This window comes from Genypterus blacodes, unplaced genomic scaffold (genome assembly GCF_046128005.1).
Source record: "Genypterus blacodes isolate CSIRO-AG114 ecotype Tasmania unplaced genomic scaffold, CSIRO-AGI_Gbla_v1 ptg000093l_1, whole genome shotgun sequence".
NCBI lineage: Eukaryota > Metazoa > Chordata > Actinopteri > Ophidiiformes > Ophidiidae > Genypterus > Genypterus blacodes.
The window spans coordinates 780,648-795,402 of record NW_027466897.1 but is presented as its reverse complement, the minus strand read 5'-3'; the positions used below and the strand labels follow the sequence as shown (position 1 = coordinate 795,402).

General features: G+C 44.5%; 1 protein-coding gene across 1 annotated transcript; it reads right to left on the bottom strand.

Moving 5' to 3' along the window:
• Positions 1-5,761: 5,761 nt before the first annotated feature.
• sik1 (salt-inducible kinase 1) lies at positions 5,762-14,066 on the bottom strand. Its single transcript, XM_076159100.1, has 13 exons — positions 13,817-14,066; positions 13,030-13,234; positions 12,799-12,915; positions 10,789-10,852; positions 10,479-10,640; positions 10,032-10,156; positions 9,793-9,916; positions 9,464-9,684; positions 9,086-9,343; positions 8,770-8,995; positions 8,410-8,664; positions 8,095-8,284; positions 5,762-7,993 (listed from the first exon to the last, which is right to left on the bottom strand). Exons 2-13 carry the CDS (start codon positions 13,180-13,182, stop codon positions 7,459-7,461), a joined length of 2,430 nt encoding a protein of 809 aa, XP_076015215.1. The 5' UTR covers positions 13,183-13,234; positions 13,817-14,066; the 3' UTR covers positions 5,762-7,458.
• Between the last annotated feature and the right edge of the window lie 689 nt (positions 14,067-14,755).

Sequence of the window (14,755 nt, the reverse complement as noted above, 5' to 3'; positions counted from 1 at the left end):
TGTGTGTGTGTGTGTGTTATATAGAGCAGCTAATTCAGCACACAGCTGCTTAGTGAACTCTGTATGAGAGTGTCATGGAATGCAATGCCTGTAATGGAATGCTCACACAGACGCCAAAGCCTGCTGTACAATATTAACGGAACCCAACGTGCGTCATAGCTCTCACAGCTGACACAGTGTGTGTATGTGTGTGTGTGTGTTCTGCACTTCCCTTTAATCTCTCCACTGTAGTGCCACACCAGTTTTGCCCTGATGTTCTTCCAAATGAAAGGCCTGGGTGGCGTTGCAGCAGTGAAAAGACATTCAAGTAATTATGCAGTTGAAATGTTGGCGTTTGAATAGAGGGTGTGACGCTGAAGGCAATTAGTCACAGCATCTGATGATTGACGGTTGATCTGCATAATTGCACCAATACTCAGTTATTATAAGAAACGTCAACATACATGGGAACAGGTCTTTGTTCTGCAAGTCTCAAGCTTTGGCTCTGAAACTCCAAGTTGAGTCCAAGTCGAGGCAAACCTGTTCTGTACATTTGATTTAATGGCAGATTAATGATCTGTTATATCAGTTGACTGAATGAAAATGTATACAAATGAGACTAACAAATTGTGGAACTTTTACGAGTCATATTATTTAGTGACATAACACACATCTACGAATGATCCGTGTCTGATCCTTTAAACAGCTGAGACCAGACATCAGCTGAGCCTGACACACGGACTAACCATAACTCACAACTCTGTCAACCTGTGTCGCTTCAAATGCTGAACAGAATGAGGTCCTTGTTGCAGCTCCGTCTGTTTTTCCCTTTTTCATCCTGCAGTTTTGCATCTAATCACTAATCTTTTGTTGTGTTTGTGAGCAGAAGCTTTTATCTTCCGGCGCTGCTCTGACCATCGACTGTTGTTTTGTTGTTTTGACTCTGGCTGTCTCGCAGATTGAAAGTGGATCTCGGAACAGAGGAACTGACTTTACTCGGAATGACAAGGTGATTTGTTGCACATGTGGTAAACGGCCTTGTGTTAGTCTGAGTCACAGTCAAACTTGAGTTGCAAGTCTTTTCTCATTATGTTTGAGTCTCAGTTCTACAATCTATCAATTCTAAGTTGAGTCTAAGTCAATCAATCATTTAGTTTCACATAGTGTTTTCCTGCTTCTTAAGTCATTACATGGTAGCTGTTGACTGTTCCGCTTATACAGTCAGTAAAACTTTCCCAAACTGCTGTTGGATCATTTATCTTAAAAACCTTAAATCTAGAATGTTCAGCTTAAGCACCTCAGAGTGTTTCTGCAGCTGCTCCCCCACTGGATGAGGACTTTGATGATTAGCAGCAGCAAAACTCTGCTCTGTCCCGCTGTCCACTTAGCAAAGTTGTTTATTGACTTTTCCCTGAGGGTCCAAAACTCCCACAAATCCTCTGGTATTCAAACGCATCGTGCCAGAGAGCTCGATTAGAAGCAGTGACGCATGTGAACGCTTTCTCACTCACGTACACACAATTAGGAGGGTGTTAATCTGGCTGCAGGGGGAGAGTTCCGAAAGCCCCCACTGTGGTATCACAGTGTGTGTTTGAGTGTGATGTTTATTTGGCTTAATGTGCTTTACATCACTGTCAGCCCAGTGTGTTCTGTGTGTGTGTGTCGTAGTATTACACTCACAGTGCTTCTGCAAATACCGACATCGGCTGTATGAGTTTGAATTTCCATTCTGTCATGAGACTTTAAATTCCTCTCCCAGTCACCGCTCTGTCCTCTCTGGGTTCCCACTGAGGTGGGAAGTTATTTTTCACATTTCCACACCAACGAGTTTCTTTCCAGCATTTTCATCCTGCCGTCTCGTCTGCTTTCATGGCAACAAGGAAATCTTTTTCCTCGGTGCACTTTTACTTCAATAGGGGAGTTACTTATTCAAAACACTGTGAATGTTTTATGGGAGGCTGTCTGCTGAACCGACTGATTCACTTCCTGTGTGTGTGTGTGTGTGTGTGTGTGTGCGTGTGCGTGTGCGTGTGCGCAGAACAGACGGCGAGAGAGAGAGAAAGAGGAGAAGGTGAGACAGGCCAGGTCCATCCAAGAGCTCTTCACACTTAAGTGCGTAAATCCCAAAATGCTTTGCAAGTTCCAGGCTCCTCTTCGCTCTCACTGTCTCACACCCACGCTGTTTATGATCTGTTATGTGTTCTCCAAACCTGATGGTCACATGATGTTAATGCATGTGGTCAAAGGAGGAGGAGGAGGAGGGAGGGTTGCATTGTGTAAGGAGGGTGGAAAGAGGAACTGAAAGATGAATGAGAAGATGGAAAACTGTTCCAAATACATCTAAAGGGAGGGATGTGGTCAAAGCAGACATGGTGACGGCACCATGACAGAAAAAACTCACTTTCACTGGATCTATGAGTTTCTGCACCATGTTCAAATTGTAATAGATATGGAACATTTTCAATATTCATGATCCCGTGCGACACAAAATCCTGTAGCTCGGGGAAACTCTGAGGACGCAGACTGCGAATTGTTGAGTGTGAAAGTCTGATCGTCTTTTGGGAGCCAAGCTGAGCACAAAGTGTAAAGTGACAAATCTTACAGTGTAAACCAGAAAAGTGTTGCCTTTCCAAATAGTAAATAAAGTGTTCCCATACACAACATATTATATTTGTTATGCACACGTTTCTATATGACACACATGACATCATCAATTTACATGTAGCTCCTTGACGACCTGTGCTGGTTACACTCAGCCCTGTGTCTCTCTGCACTGGGTGACCCTGACAGAATTATCTTGACCCTGGAGCTCAGCTTACATGCACACACACACACACACACACACACACACACACACACACACACACACACACACACACACACACACACACACACACACACAAGTTATAAACAGAAGTCACCTCCAGATATCTGCAGCTCAGATGGCTCCTGTGTACTCAGTGAACAGAAAACTGTAACTTTTTCCAAGGACATTTCAGAGGAACAGTGGAAGGACGATCTCTGCTGTGTGAGCATTTGATGTCTGCACTTTCACATGTCACAGTGTTGTTCAATATAATAACATAATCATATCATAAGAAAGAAGATGAATAACAAACCACGTGTATCACATTGTACGTATTTGTTGTTGAGGTTTGATGGTTCTTTTATGATGCTGGTGGTTATGATGTTGCTGCAGTAATACATCTTCCTTGTCTGTGCTGTAGATGCAGTTGCTTTGCTCTGTGGATGGTGGTGATGGTTTGATGGTGGCGTGTCTCTGGGTGGTTGTTATGATGGCTTGGGTCTGGAGTCACTTTTCATTTTCACTCCATCCCCCACACGTGTGTTTGATTCCTGCGTCTCTTTACCCCCAAAGTCTATAAAACAATTATAGTTTATACAAAATGCTGCTGTCAGAGGTTTTACTGCAGCATAAATAGGTTTTCAAAGAATAGTGCACATGTTGACGACACCCTCAGAATGAACACTTTCACTAGCTTGTGTCAACACCTAAGATAGCCAAGTTGCACTCTATTTCTTCATGCCAAAACAATGTTTCTGATCTCTATTCTGGAGCATTGAGGCCCAACGGTGTTATGCTTTAATAAAACAGACTATATTGATCCAAAGCCCAGCTGACCTTTGCCCATATGGACCCAAGTTCTGGATCTAAGCACTCTGAGATCAATGGAAGCATCTAGTCAAAGGTTTGTTACTTAACTTTTTGCAACCTTGAATAGAGTTGTTAGTATCTGATGTTATATAAAAGGAATGATAATACATAAAGCAAAACAAATGACCTAAATATTTTTGATGTCTTTCTCCACTGTGATGGATTTTCCTGTTGTGCAAATTGTGTTTGTTTTCTTTTCAACATGAAGCTTTTGAGCTGAACTTCATGTATTAAAGCTGCAATATAGAATATTTCTGTTATTATCATTATGTTATAAAATGGCAGAACACACAGACACACACACACATACACACACATGCACACACATGCACACAACAACAACTATAAATCAGCTGACAGCGTTGTTGAGAGCAGGCAACAAAAAACAGATTAGTTGGTACAAGGTCATGTCTGCAGCAGGCTGAACATTGAATGCACAGCGTGCCTTTCACACTGTATGCGCACAGAAGACTCCCTCAGGGGCTGATGCCAAATGTCAAGCCATATGTTAACGGCATGCGTGTGTGCGTGTGTGTATGTGTGTGAGAGAGAGAGAGAGGGAGAGAGAGAGAGGGCTACTGTTAGCTGTGCTTCTTCATTGCAGGTTTGCAGTCTAACGTGCAGCGGAAGACCAAACTTCCCTGGAAAAAGTGAATAAGCCTTCTGTGCCGTCCTGAAATGGACCTTCAGTGATGTGAAACTAAGAGCAAGGCACTTTCTTTGCTGTTGTTAACACAGGTAACGTTGCTCGTGTTGCTGTGCAGGAGCAAGAGGAGAGGAGTTCACTTTTGCTCAGATCCAATCTGCTTCATACGTCACTCGCCTCCCACGTAGCCTCTCCCGTCCGACACCTTTACTCTCTCTGATTTGTTGAATAACTGTCCGGGGGGGAGGGGTCAGCAGGGAACGATGCATCATCAGCATCATCATCATCGCACGTCAGAGCATCACAGCATCACAGGGTGTGTGTGTGTGTGCGTGTGCGTTTGCGTACGCGTGCGTGTGCATCATCAGTGTGCCTCATCGCTCAGTGTAAGAGGATAAGGCATTGTGGTGTCATTGAATTTCATAACAAGGACATAATTCCAGTTTTAATTTTATCAAATACATATGTCAAGAAGGCGTAAATACATTATGATAAAACAGCTTTTTGTATTAAATGTTTATGTTTCTTGACACCGTGGAAACCACTGTCACATTATTTATGCACAGAGAAAGCAGATTCATGCTACATCGGAATGATTAGTTACTGATGATTACTGAAATGCCATAGACATTATATAGAAAAGTGTATTGAAAGTTAAATAAAAAATAACTGAAAATAATTGGAGGAAAGTGTCTCCGAATCATGATTTTATAAACACACGCAACCACAGAGGATTTAGGAAGTGAACTTTATTCAAATAAATAGCCACATAAATAAACAATCTTTCTTGAATTAACACCCCTTCCTTCTCTTTCTCTCTCACACACACTCACACACACACACACACATGCTCACACTGTCATTTCACAAATCAGGAAAAAAGAAATACTTCTTATCCAAAGTTTATCAAAAGGGTGAGACAGATTTGCATCAAGAGTCTTAGTGTTTCATTATTTGTTTTTTAAATGAGCAACAAACAAAAATAGAAATCTTCTTAAAGTGCAGTTCTTGCTTATTCTTTTTTTTCTTACACAGCAAGGTCAAAGGTGAAAGAGCACATGAAAAGGGTCTTTTTTCGCTGAATGGCCAGTAATGGTGCCATCCACTTTTCTTAGTTCAAGGTACTGATCGGACGGAACTCACTTTGTTCAGAAAAAGGCACAAGTGTTGGTAGTGAGTGCAATCAAACAAAAATGTTGAATAGAAATATCAACACTGCATTATTTTGTACATATTCCATCTCCGTAGATTATTCACAACCACTGGATGCTTCACAGATATGAGAGAAGTAAGATTACAATTAAACACGTACCGCTTTCTAACACATCGTCTAAACCCACTGCACACATGAATCAGTTTGTTGCAGAGACATATTGACCTTTTTCTAGCCACTTACAAACACTTCAAGAAAGATCAGCTTCCAGCACATGGTATTGCTACTTATTTACTTTTTCCTCCCCCATATCTTTTCTTAAGAAAAATACAAAACCATTCAAATACCATCGTGGTCCTGAAAGGTAACAGCTAGACATGTGACACCAAAGTACGATTTAGCATTAGCAGGTGGTGACAGAGGGAGTTTTAGCAAAGGCTAAGGAGATACTGTGAAGCTAACCACCATGCTACATGTAGAGACAGCATTCAAACTGTGAAATCAGTAGTGTATCTGTGATCCATTTGCCTTTTCTTGTGCTGTTCACGCTTTGGTAAAACCCACATTCTTCTTTTCAGTAAGTATAAACAAACAGCAAATTGAGTCTTTCTCCTCCTTTTCTGCCGCGTCATGTTACATCACTTGTACCTGTTGTAGTCAGCTAGCTACTCTGCAAAAGGACAAATGTAACACGTCGACTATCCTATGTAGAGTTTACTTTCCTTTGTATTTCAATGTGAAATATTGCACTCTTCCCTTAATCTGTTATATTTGAAAGCTACGTGAAAACAACCTGGAATAGAACTAGCTCAGCTCTGCTTTCAACTGGTTTTGGGGGGATTTTGACAGGCTTTGATGGAATTTCCCAATTCAAATCTCAAACTTGGTCACCTTGAGAGGTAGCAATGACACAGATGAATTGAAAAGAGGACAGCTAACAAATTAAGGGAATAGAGATTGGATTTGTGAGGTGCTACCAAGCTAGCTGACTGTTGTACCTGTTGTGCTTTAGTCAATCAGCTAGATACAGCTATTCATCCTCTGTTTGGGCTGATGAAGGGGTAGCAGACTTTTGTGGCTTGAGGTAAAAGCAGCTTAGCTAATGTCTTAAAGTTTCAGTATGCTTCCAAAAAGACAATCAGACAGCCTCACCCACTTCAGACAGCAATTGCCCAGGTGTGTTTAGCGGTGAAAGCAGGTATGTATAAATCTATTTTTTTTTTATCTCTCTCAGGCTTTCTATCACTGTCAGCATTAACAAAGTAGTGAAAGTGCAAGCATGCGCCGTTATCTCCACTCACGTCATAAGCTGCATCGAGATTACACAGACGCGCAGGAGACGCAGATGTCCCCTGTCAACAGTCTCTCCCTCTCTGTGACGGCAGGCTTCTCTCTTTTCTTTTGAAGCCAACTGAGGCCTTTACACAGCAATATCACAGTTTCAGTACAAGTCAAACTCAGCGGACGTTTGAGAGGTTCGGGCGCTATACTGCATGTACAGAGTAATGTCTCTTTTAAAAATTGGGAGAAAAAAAAGAACTTTGGTCTTCTCTCCAATGATGTGAAAAAACACTATGGACATTAAAATAACACAAAAAAACTCAAAAAGTGACTAAAAAAGTTCTGTTTTCAAACAGTGGAAACACATTAAACAGAAATATCTTAGACGGAATTGTCTTGAATATTTCAGGAAGCTGTGTGTCTTTCAAAGGGTGATGCCCAGTCTGTTATTGCTTCTCTGGCAGTCTGACACAGATTCAAAGCCTTTTCCAGAATTTAGTTATTGCTTCGTCTTTAGCTTATACGATATCAAAAAACATAGACATAAAATATGCACGTGTATGACCTCATTCTCACATGTACCTCATGCCGTTATACAAAGAGTAAATCTATGTGTTTTGTTCTTTTTCCATCACTTATAACTCTTTTTGTCTCAGTTTGAAATCAGCTTGTTAGTCATCCCACACTGAGAAGAATCATTGGTCAGAGGAAATGGCTGATGTTTTACTTCACCATCACACAGTTGCTCCTCTGCTGCTGTCTAGGCAGACTCAGATCCTGCATTTTAGGGTCTCTGCTGGAGGGTAAGTCCATGTTCCACATTGCTGGCCTGTAGCCGAGGGGAAAGGGTCCTTCTGTGTTTACTGGCTGGTACAGGGCCGAGGGTGGGGTTGGGTGGGGTTGCTGGCTGATGTGCAAACGGGCCTCAAGAAGATAAGCAGCGGAGGCCACAGGAGAGAGACTAGTGGAGTAGCAAGATGAGGATAATGAGCAGCTGGATGAGGAGGCCTTGTGGGGGGTCACCCAGTGGCTGTGCTGTAGGGCCACAGAAGCCTGTGGAGGAGGCAGAGGGTGCTGAGGTTTGCTCTGTAGGACAGACGGGGTGGGAGTGTCATACATGGAGGGGGCAGCAAAGGCGGTGGTGGGTGGAGGAGGCGAGGGTGGCCGCTGCTGGGCCAGAAAGAGCAGGGGATTCTGGGTAGGTCCTGTCTGAGTGGCTTGGACCTGAGGTTGTGGTTGGTGCTGGATCTGTAGCATTCTGCAGAACACAGACAAGTACCTGCATGAGCCACCATCACGAACACTTGCAGTCACTCTACTTCTTCAGTCACATATCCTGAGTTAAATGCAGTGTCTCACCTCTGCTGGTGCAGCACCTCCTCTAGCATGCTGCGATGCTCAGAGAGGGTTGGACCGAGGGAACCACGGCTGCCGCGGTTACAGGAGGGAGGAGGGACTATCTGCCTTGTCGGACCCTTGATCTTATTTAATCCCAGAAGCCCTTTTGTCCGTGTGTTTTTCCTCAGCTGCTGACGGAAGGCTTTGAGACCTGCAGAAAGGCATGGGAAGATGTTAACACAATACTCCTTTGATCCTAAAACTGAGTTGCAATAGTCAAGACAAGAAAAGTCATGGACATGAATGGCACTTTACTTCATAAACATACTCCTGTACCTTGTGAAAGGGAAGTGTCAGAGGCTCTCCGGCCTTCCTGAAAGCTGGCAGCAGGTAGGCTTCCCTGGGCTTGGGGTAGGAGGTGGGAGGAGAGGGCCAGAGGGGCCCCAACAGGCAGCAAGGTTCCCCCTTTAGTCCCAGAGACTAGAAGGTTTGACATGTTACCCATAGTAGCCTGCAAGCTGGGAGTGGGACTGGACGAGGATTTCAGACAACCGTCAGAAGAGGCACCCTCTGAGGGACTCACTACGATACCTGCAGGAATTAAGACATGGAGGAAATTAGCGCCATACAACCAACAGAGCGCGCATTAGTATGTGACCTTTGTGTGTGTGTGTGTGTGTGTGTATGGATACTCACATGGGGGGTTGCACTGGTGGAAACGAGTGGAGACCTCAGCCAGAGTGTGTCTACGGGAGGTCGTTGTGGGAGGGAGCAAGGGCCCGAGAAGTTGCGTTCCAACCTCCTCCTCCAGGTCCCTGGGTTGCACCTCTTCATTGATGCTTGTCTCCAGGAGGCTGTTGGGTGAAATGGAACGGTTCCACAGCAGGCGGTTTAGACTGGCCTCCACAGGATATACCACACGCTGAAGACAGAGAGGACAAACCATTAGCCACTAACCACCATTAGTCGCTAACCTTTTATCCAATAGAGATTATTGCAGACAAATGCTCACCTGGAACAAGCCACCTTGGTCACACTCCATTTCAGAGTACAAAGGAGTGCTGTTGGCTGGAACTGAAAATGCTGTGGCTCTAAAGTTGTCCGGGGACTCCATGATCACCTCTGGGCTGGTGGAGTCAGAGGTGCTTCGAGGTCTTTGGCTCCAGGTTCCACATTGGCGGCTCATCTGCTGGGCCCGATGCTCTCTCACTCTTTCCAGAAGCAGGTAATAGATGGCCGAGAAGTGATTGTAACTGCTGCTCTGCAGAGACTAACACAAGCATAGGCACAGAATAGATGAGTGTTTTTGTTTACCTACACCATCTCCTCTACTCTGTATAGAGTAGTATTGCTCTAGAAAGCCGGTAAAGTTTTCGTCTTGATCAGTCACCTCGATAGTCCTCTGGCGATCAATGCCCAGGGTATTCATGATGCCCAGCACAGGCTCGCTGTAGTCCCCCAGGTTGGAGTTGTATTCTGTCAGGGAATGGCTGAGGGTCTGGTGGGGAGCTGTCGGGTCTGCCAGCATCCACCGGTGCTGCTTGATTTGGGCCACAGTGATCCTCTTGGCTGGGTCAACCACAAGCATCTTACGGATCAGGTTCTCACAGTCTGTAAGAACAGATCACTGAATGAGTCTGGGCTTATGTGCAGGTCATAATTAATTGGAACAGGTAATTAGCATTAATTGTCGTGACTGGTTGCCATAGTAATGAATACCTTGGGACATGAAGAATGGGATTCTGAAGCGTCCCTCTGTGACTCTTTGTCTGAGGGCAGGAAGACTGGGCCCATCGAATGGAAGAGAGCCACAGACAAGAACATAAAGCACCACGCCGAGGCTCTGAGGAGACACCAGCATGAACCAGAGAGAGTCAGCAGCATTCTTTAAAAAAACGTTGACAACACAAATATCTTTTGTTTGAAACATTCGACACATTTTCCTTATGTAAGCTTACCCAAATATCTAGCTGAGGCCCTTCGTACTCCTTCCCCTCAAACACCTCAGGGGCAGCGTAGGGTGGGCTGCCACACCATGTTGACAGAGGGTCACCAGAATTGTAGAAGTTTCCAAAGCCGAAGTCTACAAGACAAAGATGGAGATGTTATTTGTCTCTGTGCTTGAGGCAACAGACACGAGCTTCTTTTCCATTTCTTTGACCTCACTTTGATGTGTAATTTACCATCATGACCTCAGAGTGCAGATCATATCACTCTAACATTAACATTTCATCTCGAACACAAAAGACATAATGTCTGACTCAACTCAACTCAACTCAACTCAACTCATCCACCTAGATACTCATATTTCTTTATGTAACAATGTCTGTGTGAAACATTCTGTTCCTCACTGTGACACACAGACTCTCCAGCAGTTAACCTGATACAGTGTATGGCTGACTTACCCGCCAGTTTGATATTCATGTTGGCATCAAGCAACAGGTTCTCAGTTTTGAGGTCACGGTGAACGATGTGGTGTCGATGGCAGTAATCCACTGCGGTAAGAATTTGCCAAAACTTCTTCCGCGCTTCATCCTCGCTCATTCGGCCATTTGAGGTCAGGTGGTCTGGAGGGAGAGATGATATTTTAGTTTGAGTCCCCCCGCTCCAGACAGAAATGTTGTGGTGTTCTGTCAGACTCTGTTATATGGCACAGATGGAATAAATAGATTTATCCTGCACGTGTGGCCAATAAAATCTGAAGGTTAAGCTCACCAAACATCTCTCCGTTCTTTGCATACTCGGTCACAATGTACAGCATGTCTTTGGTCTCCATGACCTGAGGAGGAAGAAATGAGCAAATAGATCAGAGGCAGCCAATGATGAGGAATTTCCAGAGTTTAACTTGATCTAAGTCCTTCAGAAATTCCAGCTTGAGGCACTGGGGACGTTTTTAGGCAATGAGAATCTCTCACACACACATACACACTAGACACACATCATCATCTTTATCTTCATCAAAGCTAACACAAGTTGGCTACAGAAACCGAGTCGCTTTAGGATGGATTTTAAGAAATGTTTTGTGTATCGAAAACGTCATTGAGTCATCACCCATCTCGCTACATTATAGGATGGAACACAACAAAGCCATTACAGTCAGATCACAGACAGGCATAGAACCAAATGTCCAAATGTCCCACTGAGTGGAGAGAACAAATTCTTTTCTCTCGCCAGTTGTTTGTAAAACCGAATGAGCTTCTTATAAGCAGAAAGTGTTCGATACACAGCTGCCTCCAAGTGGGACCCAGTCTTTATCTGTGAGATAAAGCAGCTCCCTGGGGCTCTGTCACCTTGAGGTGCAGCTGACGTCAGTGGTCTAAAGACCAGGCCTGGCACGTTAAGGGCCCTTACACCCCCACCCACCTCCAAAAGAGAAGATAAAAGGGAGCGTGTGATTGATACAAGGTCAAAGGAAGAGGCTGCGACACAGAGGAAGAGAGGAAAGCGAAAAGAGCACAAGCTTTGATGATCTCTGACTGAATACTCCTTTTCTTCCTTCATTTTGTTCACATGAGACCAGTGAGAAAACGGAAACGGCAGCTTTTTATCAGGCCAGAGGTCTCAGAGTGGGCTAACCACCCGTCCCTCTTAAAGGATGACACGGGGAGGATGTAAACCGCAGATCACAAGACGGCCTTACCCCCCTTTTTTATTTTACATAAGAGAGGCAGATAGGGGTTGAAATGTTGAAGTGTTACTTTGCGTCATCATGCACCAACCATCTGACTGCCCCCCATCTCACACAACCCAGTGGCACCACCTCAAAGGACAGCCTGAACTAAACAGGGACGCCAAATGGACGGGACACAGCCTGAACCAGTCATCTTAGACCACTGAGCAGGGATGACACCTACTAACTAAGGCCCAGTGTGACAGTGTTTTTATTTTGAGACCATCGGGTACATTTCATCAAGAACACAGAAAATAACCAAATTTAACAGAGAAACCAAGGGGATTTTCAAGAAATAACGTCATAATCCTTCTACCGAGACATTTCATTGTTGCTCAGAAGCTTCAATCTGGACCTGAATAATCCTCAATGCTGTCCAACAAACCAACCTGTGTGGTTGTGTGCGTTTGTTTTGTCTGCTGCCAGCTGCGTGCCACGGAAGAAAGCCGATTCTTTGAACTAAGTCTTCAATTTGATTAGGAGTAAAGCAGTGTTTGGCAGGCTCCTGCTTCACGTGACGGGCAGACACATTGCACTCGTCTTCTACAGAGGCTAATTGGATTTACAGGCAGACATGTGGATGGAAACCTGTCTTTAAGCACGGCTCTACTGGGAATTCTGAATCTGTTCATAATGCATCCTTCATGGTCCAGACAGATCCCACCATTACACAATACTACACATCAACACACACAAAGGGAGGTATTGCACTAATGCTATCATATTGTTCTTTCAACATCAGCAGATACAAATCACGAGAAAATAAGTGCTCCTCATACCGACATCACTGCATCCACGTATCCCAAGAGACCACACTCACTGTGACGCACTACAACAATTGCATTGTGAGAGACACTACGCCACTACGCAAGCTTCCCTCGCCGCAGCAGAATCCTGCATGCATTAAGCGTCTCTCTGCTCCTCGCTCACACATCACGCCACACACATACAGTGACAGTGGGCCCAAAACACACTCCCCCACGGACTCAGCATTTTGCGCACTAACACACTTGCACAGCAAACCACAGCACCACAGACAGACACGCTGCACACACCTGGTATAGTTTGATGATGTGGGGGTGGTTCAGCAGCTTCATTATCTGCACTTCTCTGTAGATTTTCTCCAGGTTGGAGGGGTTCAGACGAGTCTTATCAATGATCTTTATGGCCACCTGGAAATACATATAAAATCAATAAATAAATGCAATGCAAAGACATCTATTTTGCATTCTGAGATCATATTCTGCAAATGCAAACCTTCAACATCAACGTTTTAAATTGCTCACCTGTGTTTTGGTGACTTTGTGTCTGGCCAGTTTCACCACGGCAAAGTTTCCTTTCCCCAGGGTGCGGATGATCTCATAGAAGCCGACCTGCAGGGGCCGTCCCTGGGCCGTGCCGGGCTGAGCGGCCGGGCTGCCCTCTGTCATGATCACCATGGCGCTCCTACAGTCTGGAGTTATTATGCGTGGGGTAATTCTAGTGCGGCACCTGCAACAACAAAGACCATACAGAAATGAATCATAACATAATAACTAACCTTACCTAACCTAACGACTATTTTACTCATCATCGTTCTCATGTTTACCAAGTTAGTTCCGTCTCTTATTGTTGATTGTCTCTCAGTGTGTTTCTGGTGTGAACTAAGACAAATTTCCACCAAGGCGGATAATAAAGTTGTATTATAATCTAATGAAAAATAAAAAGGTGCTCTAGTACTAATGTCAAAAACACAGGGAAGTTCAATCAGATCTGTTTTGTGAATTGTCTTCATTGTATTATTTTATATTATTTTACTACATATTTTCTTTTGTTCAGTTTAGTGACATTACATTAGTAATGTAAGTGTGCCATAAAGCAAACAAAGAGTCTCGGCGTGTCTCTTGGGTATAGCACCAAATCTCACCGTGAAAGCGGATTGAAAGTGAAAAGTGGATTTGATCCAATTTTTCCCCCATTTATTAAAAGTTAAACGAATATAAATTGATGTTTCCTAACAACGTCTGAGTGGAAAAGGGTCGAATAGACGCTAACAAAAAGTCAAATCGTGATCAGCCAGAGAGAAGCTCTTACCTCACAGCGCGGACATACACCTTCTGTCACACTTCAGCCAGCGAGAAACGTAAAACATTCCACAGTCACAGCGACACATAGAAATGTACAAAACCGCCGGGCAAAGTCTGTCCTTTTCTCCTTTAGGTGTGTTTGTTTAATGTTGGCGGTGCGTGTATACAACAAGTCTCTACGCCTTCTGGACTAAACTGCGCCTCGGCGCTCTCAACGTGTGAGCTCCGGCGGAATGCAGAGCAGAGGGCTTCGGCACTCAGAGGGGGAACTCCTCCTCCTCCTCCCCTTCCTCCTCCTCCTCCTCCTCCCCCTCCCTCCACCGCCATAACAAATTGATATCCACCTTATTAACGTCACACCCGCGTCAGAGCTCCGAGCTGGGTGCAAGGCAAGGCCGGGCCTCAGCGCAAGGCACGGGTTGCCGAGCAACCGCGCGGCTCGGGCGCACGGTGACGCGAGTGCTGATGGAGGGGTTGCTGGGAGATGGGGGAAGGTGACGTCAGTCATAGAGCTGTCTCACCACGTGACCCCCCCCCTCTCTCTGCTGCTCGCGGGCAGCTGTTCACTCTCTCACTCACAGCCGAGCTGCGCGCGACGCTTCAGCTCACGGCGAGAAACGAAACAGAAAGCAACCGGTGGAAGCGTTTACTCCGAGAAAGCATATTCTATTCTATTCTGTTCTATTCTACTCTCTTCCATTATACCATTCTATTGTGTTTTCATTCCTTTTTTTTCTATTCTATTCTATTCTATTCTATTCTATTCTACGTTGTCCTACTCTATTCTATTGTGTTAATTCACCTCTCCTCACTCCAGCTATTCTACTCTTTATTTTAATGTTTTGTCCTCTATTCTATTCTATTCTATTCTATTCTATTCTATTCTGTCCTGTCCTGTCCTGTCCTGTTCTATTCTATTGTGCTGTGTTGTCCTCTATTCTGATCT

What these genes read in the sequence shown, in the direction of transcription:
- sik1 (XM_076159100.1), bottom strand. Translation starts at nt 13,182, where the DNA reads ATGGTGATCATGACAGAGGGCAGCCCGGCCGCTCAGCCCGGCACGGCC. An exon ending in GGCCTCAGCTAGATATTTGG is followed by an intron (nt 9,917 to 10,031) that starts GTAAGCTTACAT and finishes GTGTCTCCTCAG; the next exon opens with AGCCTCGGCGTGGTGCTTTA. An exon ending in ATCGCCAGAGGACTATCGAG is followed by an intron (nt 9,344 to 9,463) that starts GTGACTGATCAA and finishes TGCTTGTGTTAG; the next exon opens with TCTCTGCAGAGCAGCAGTTA.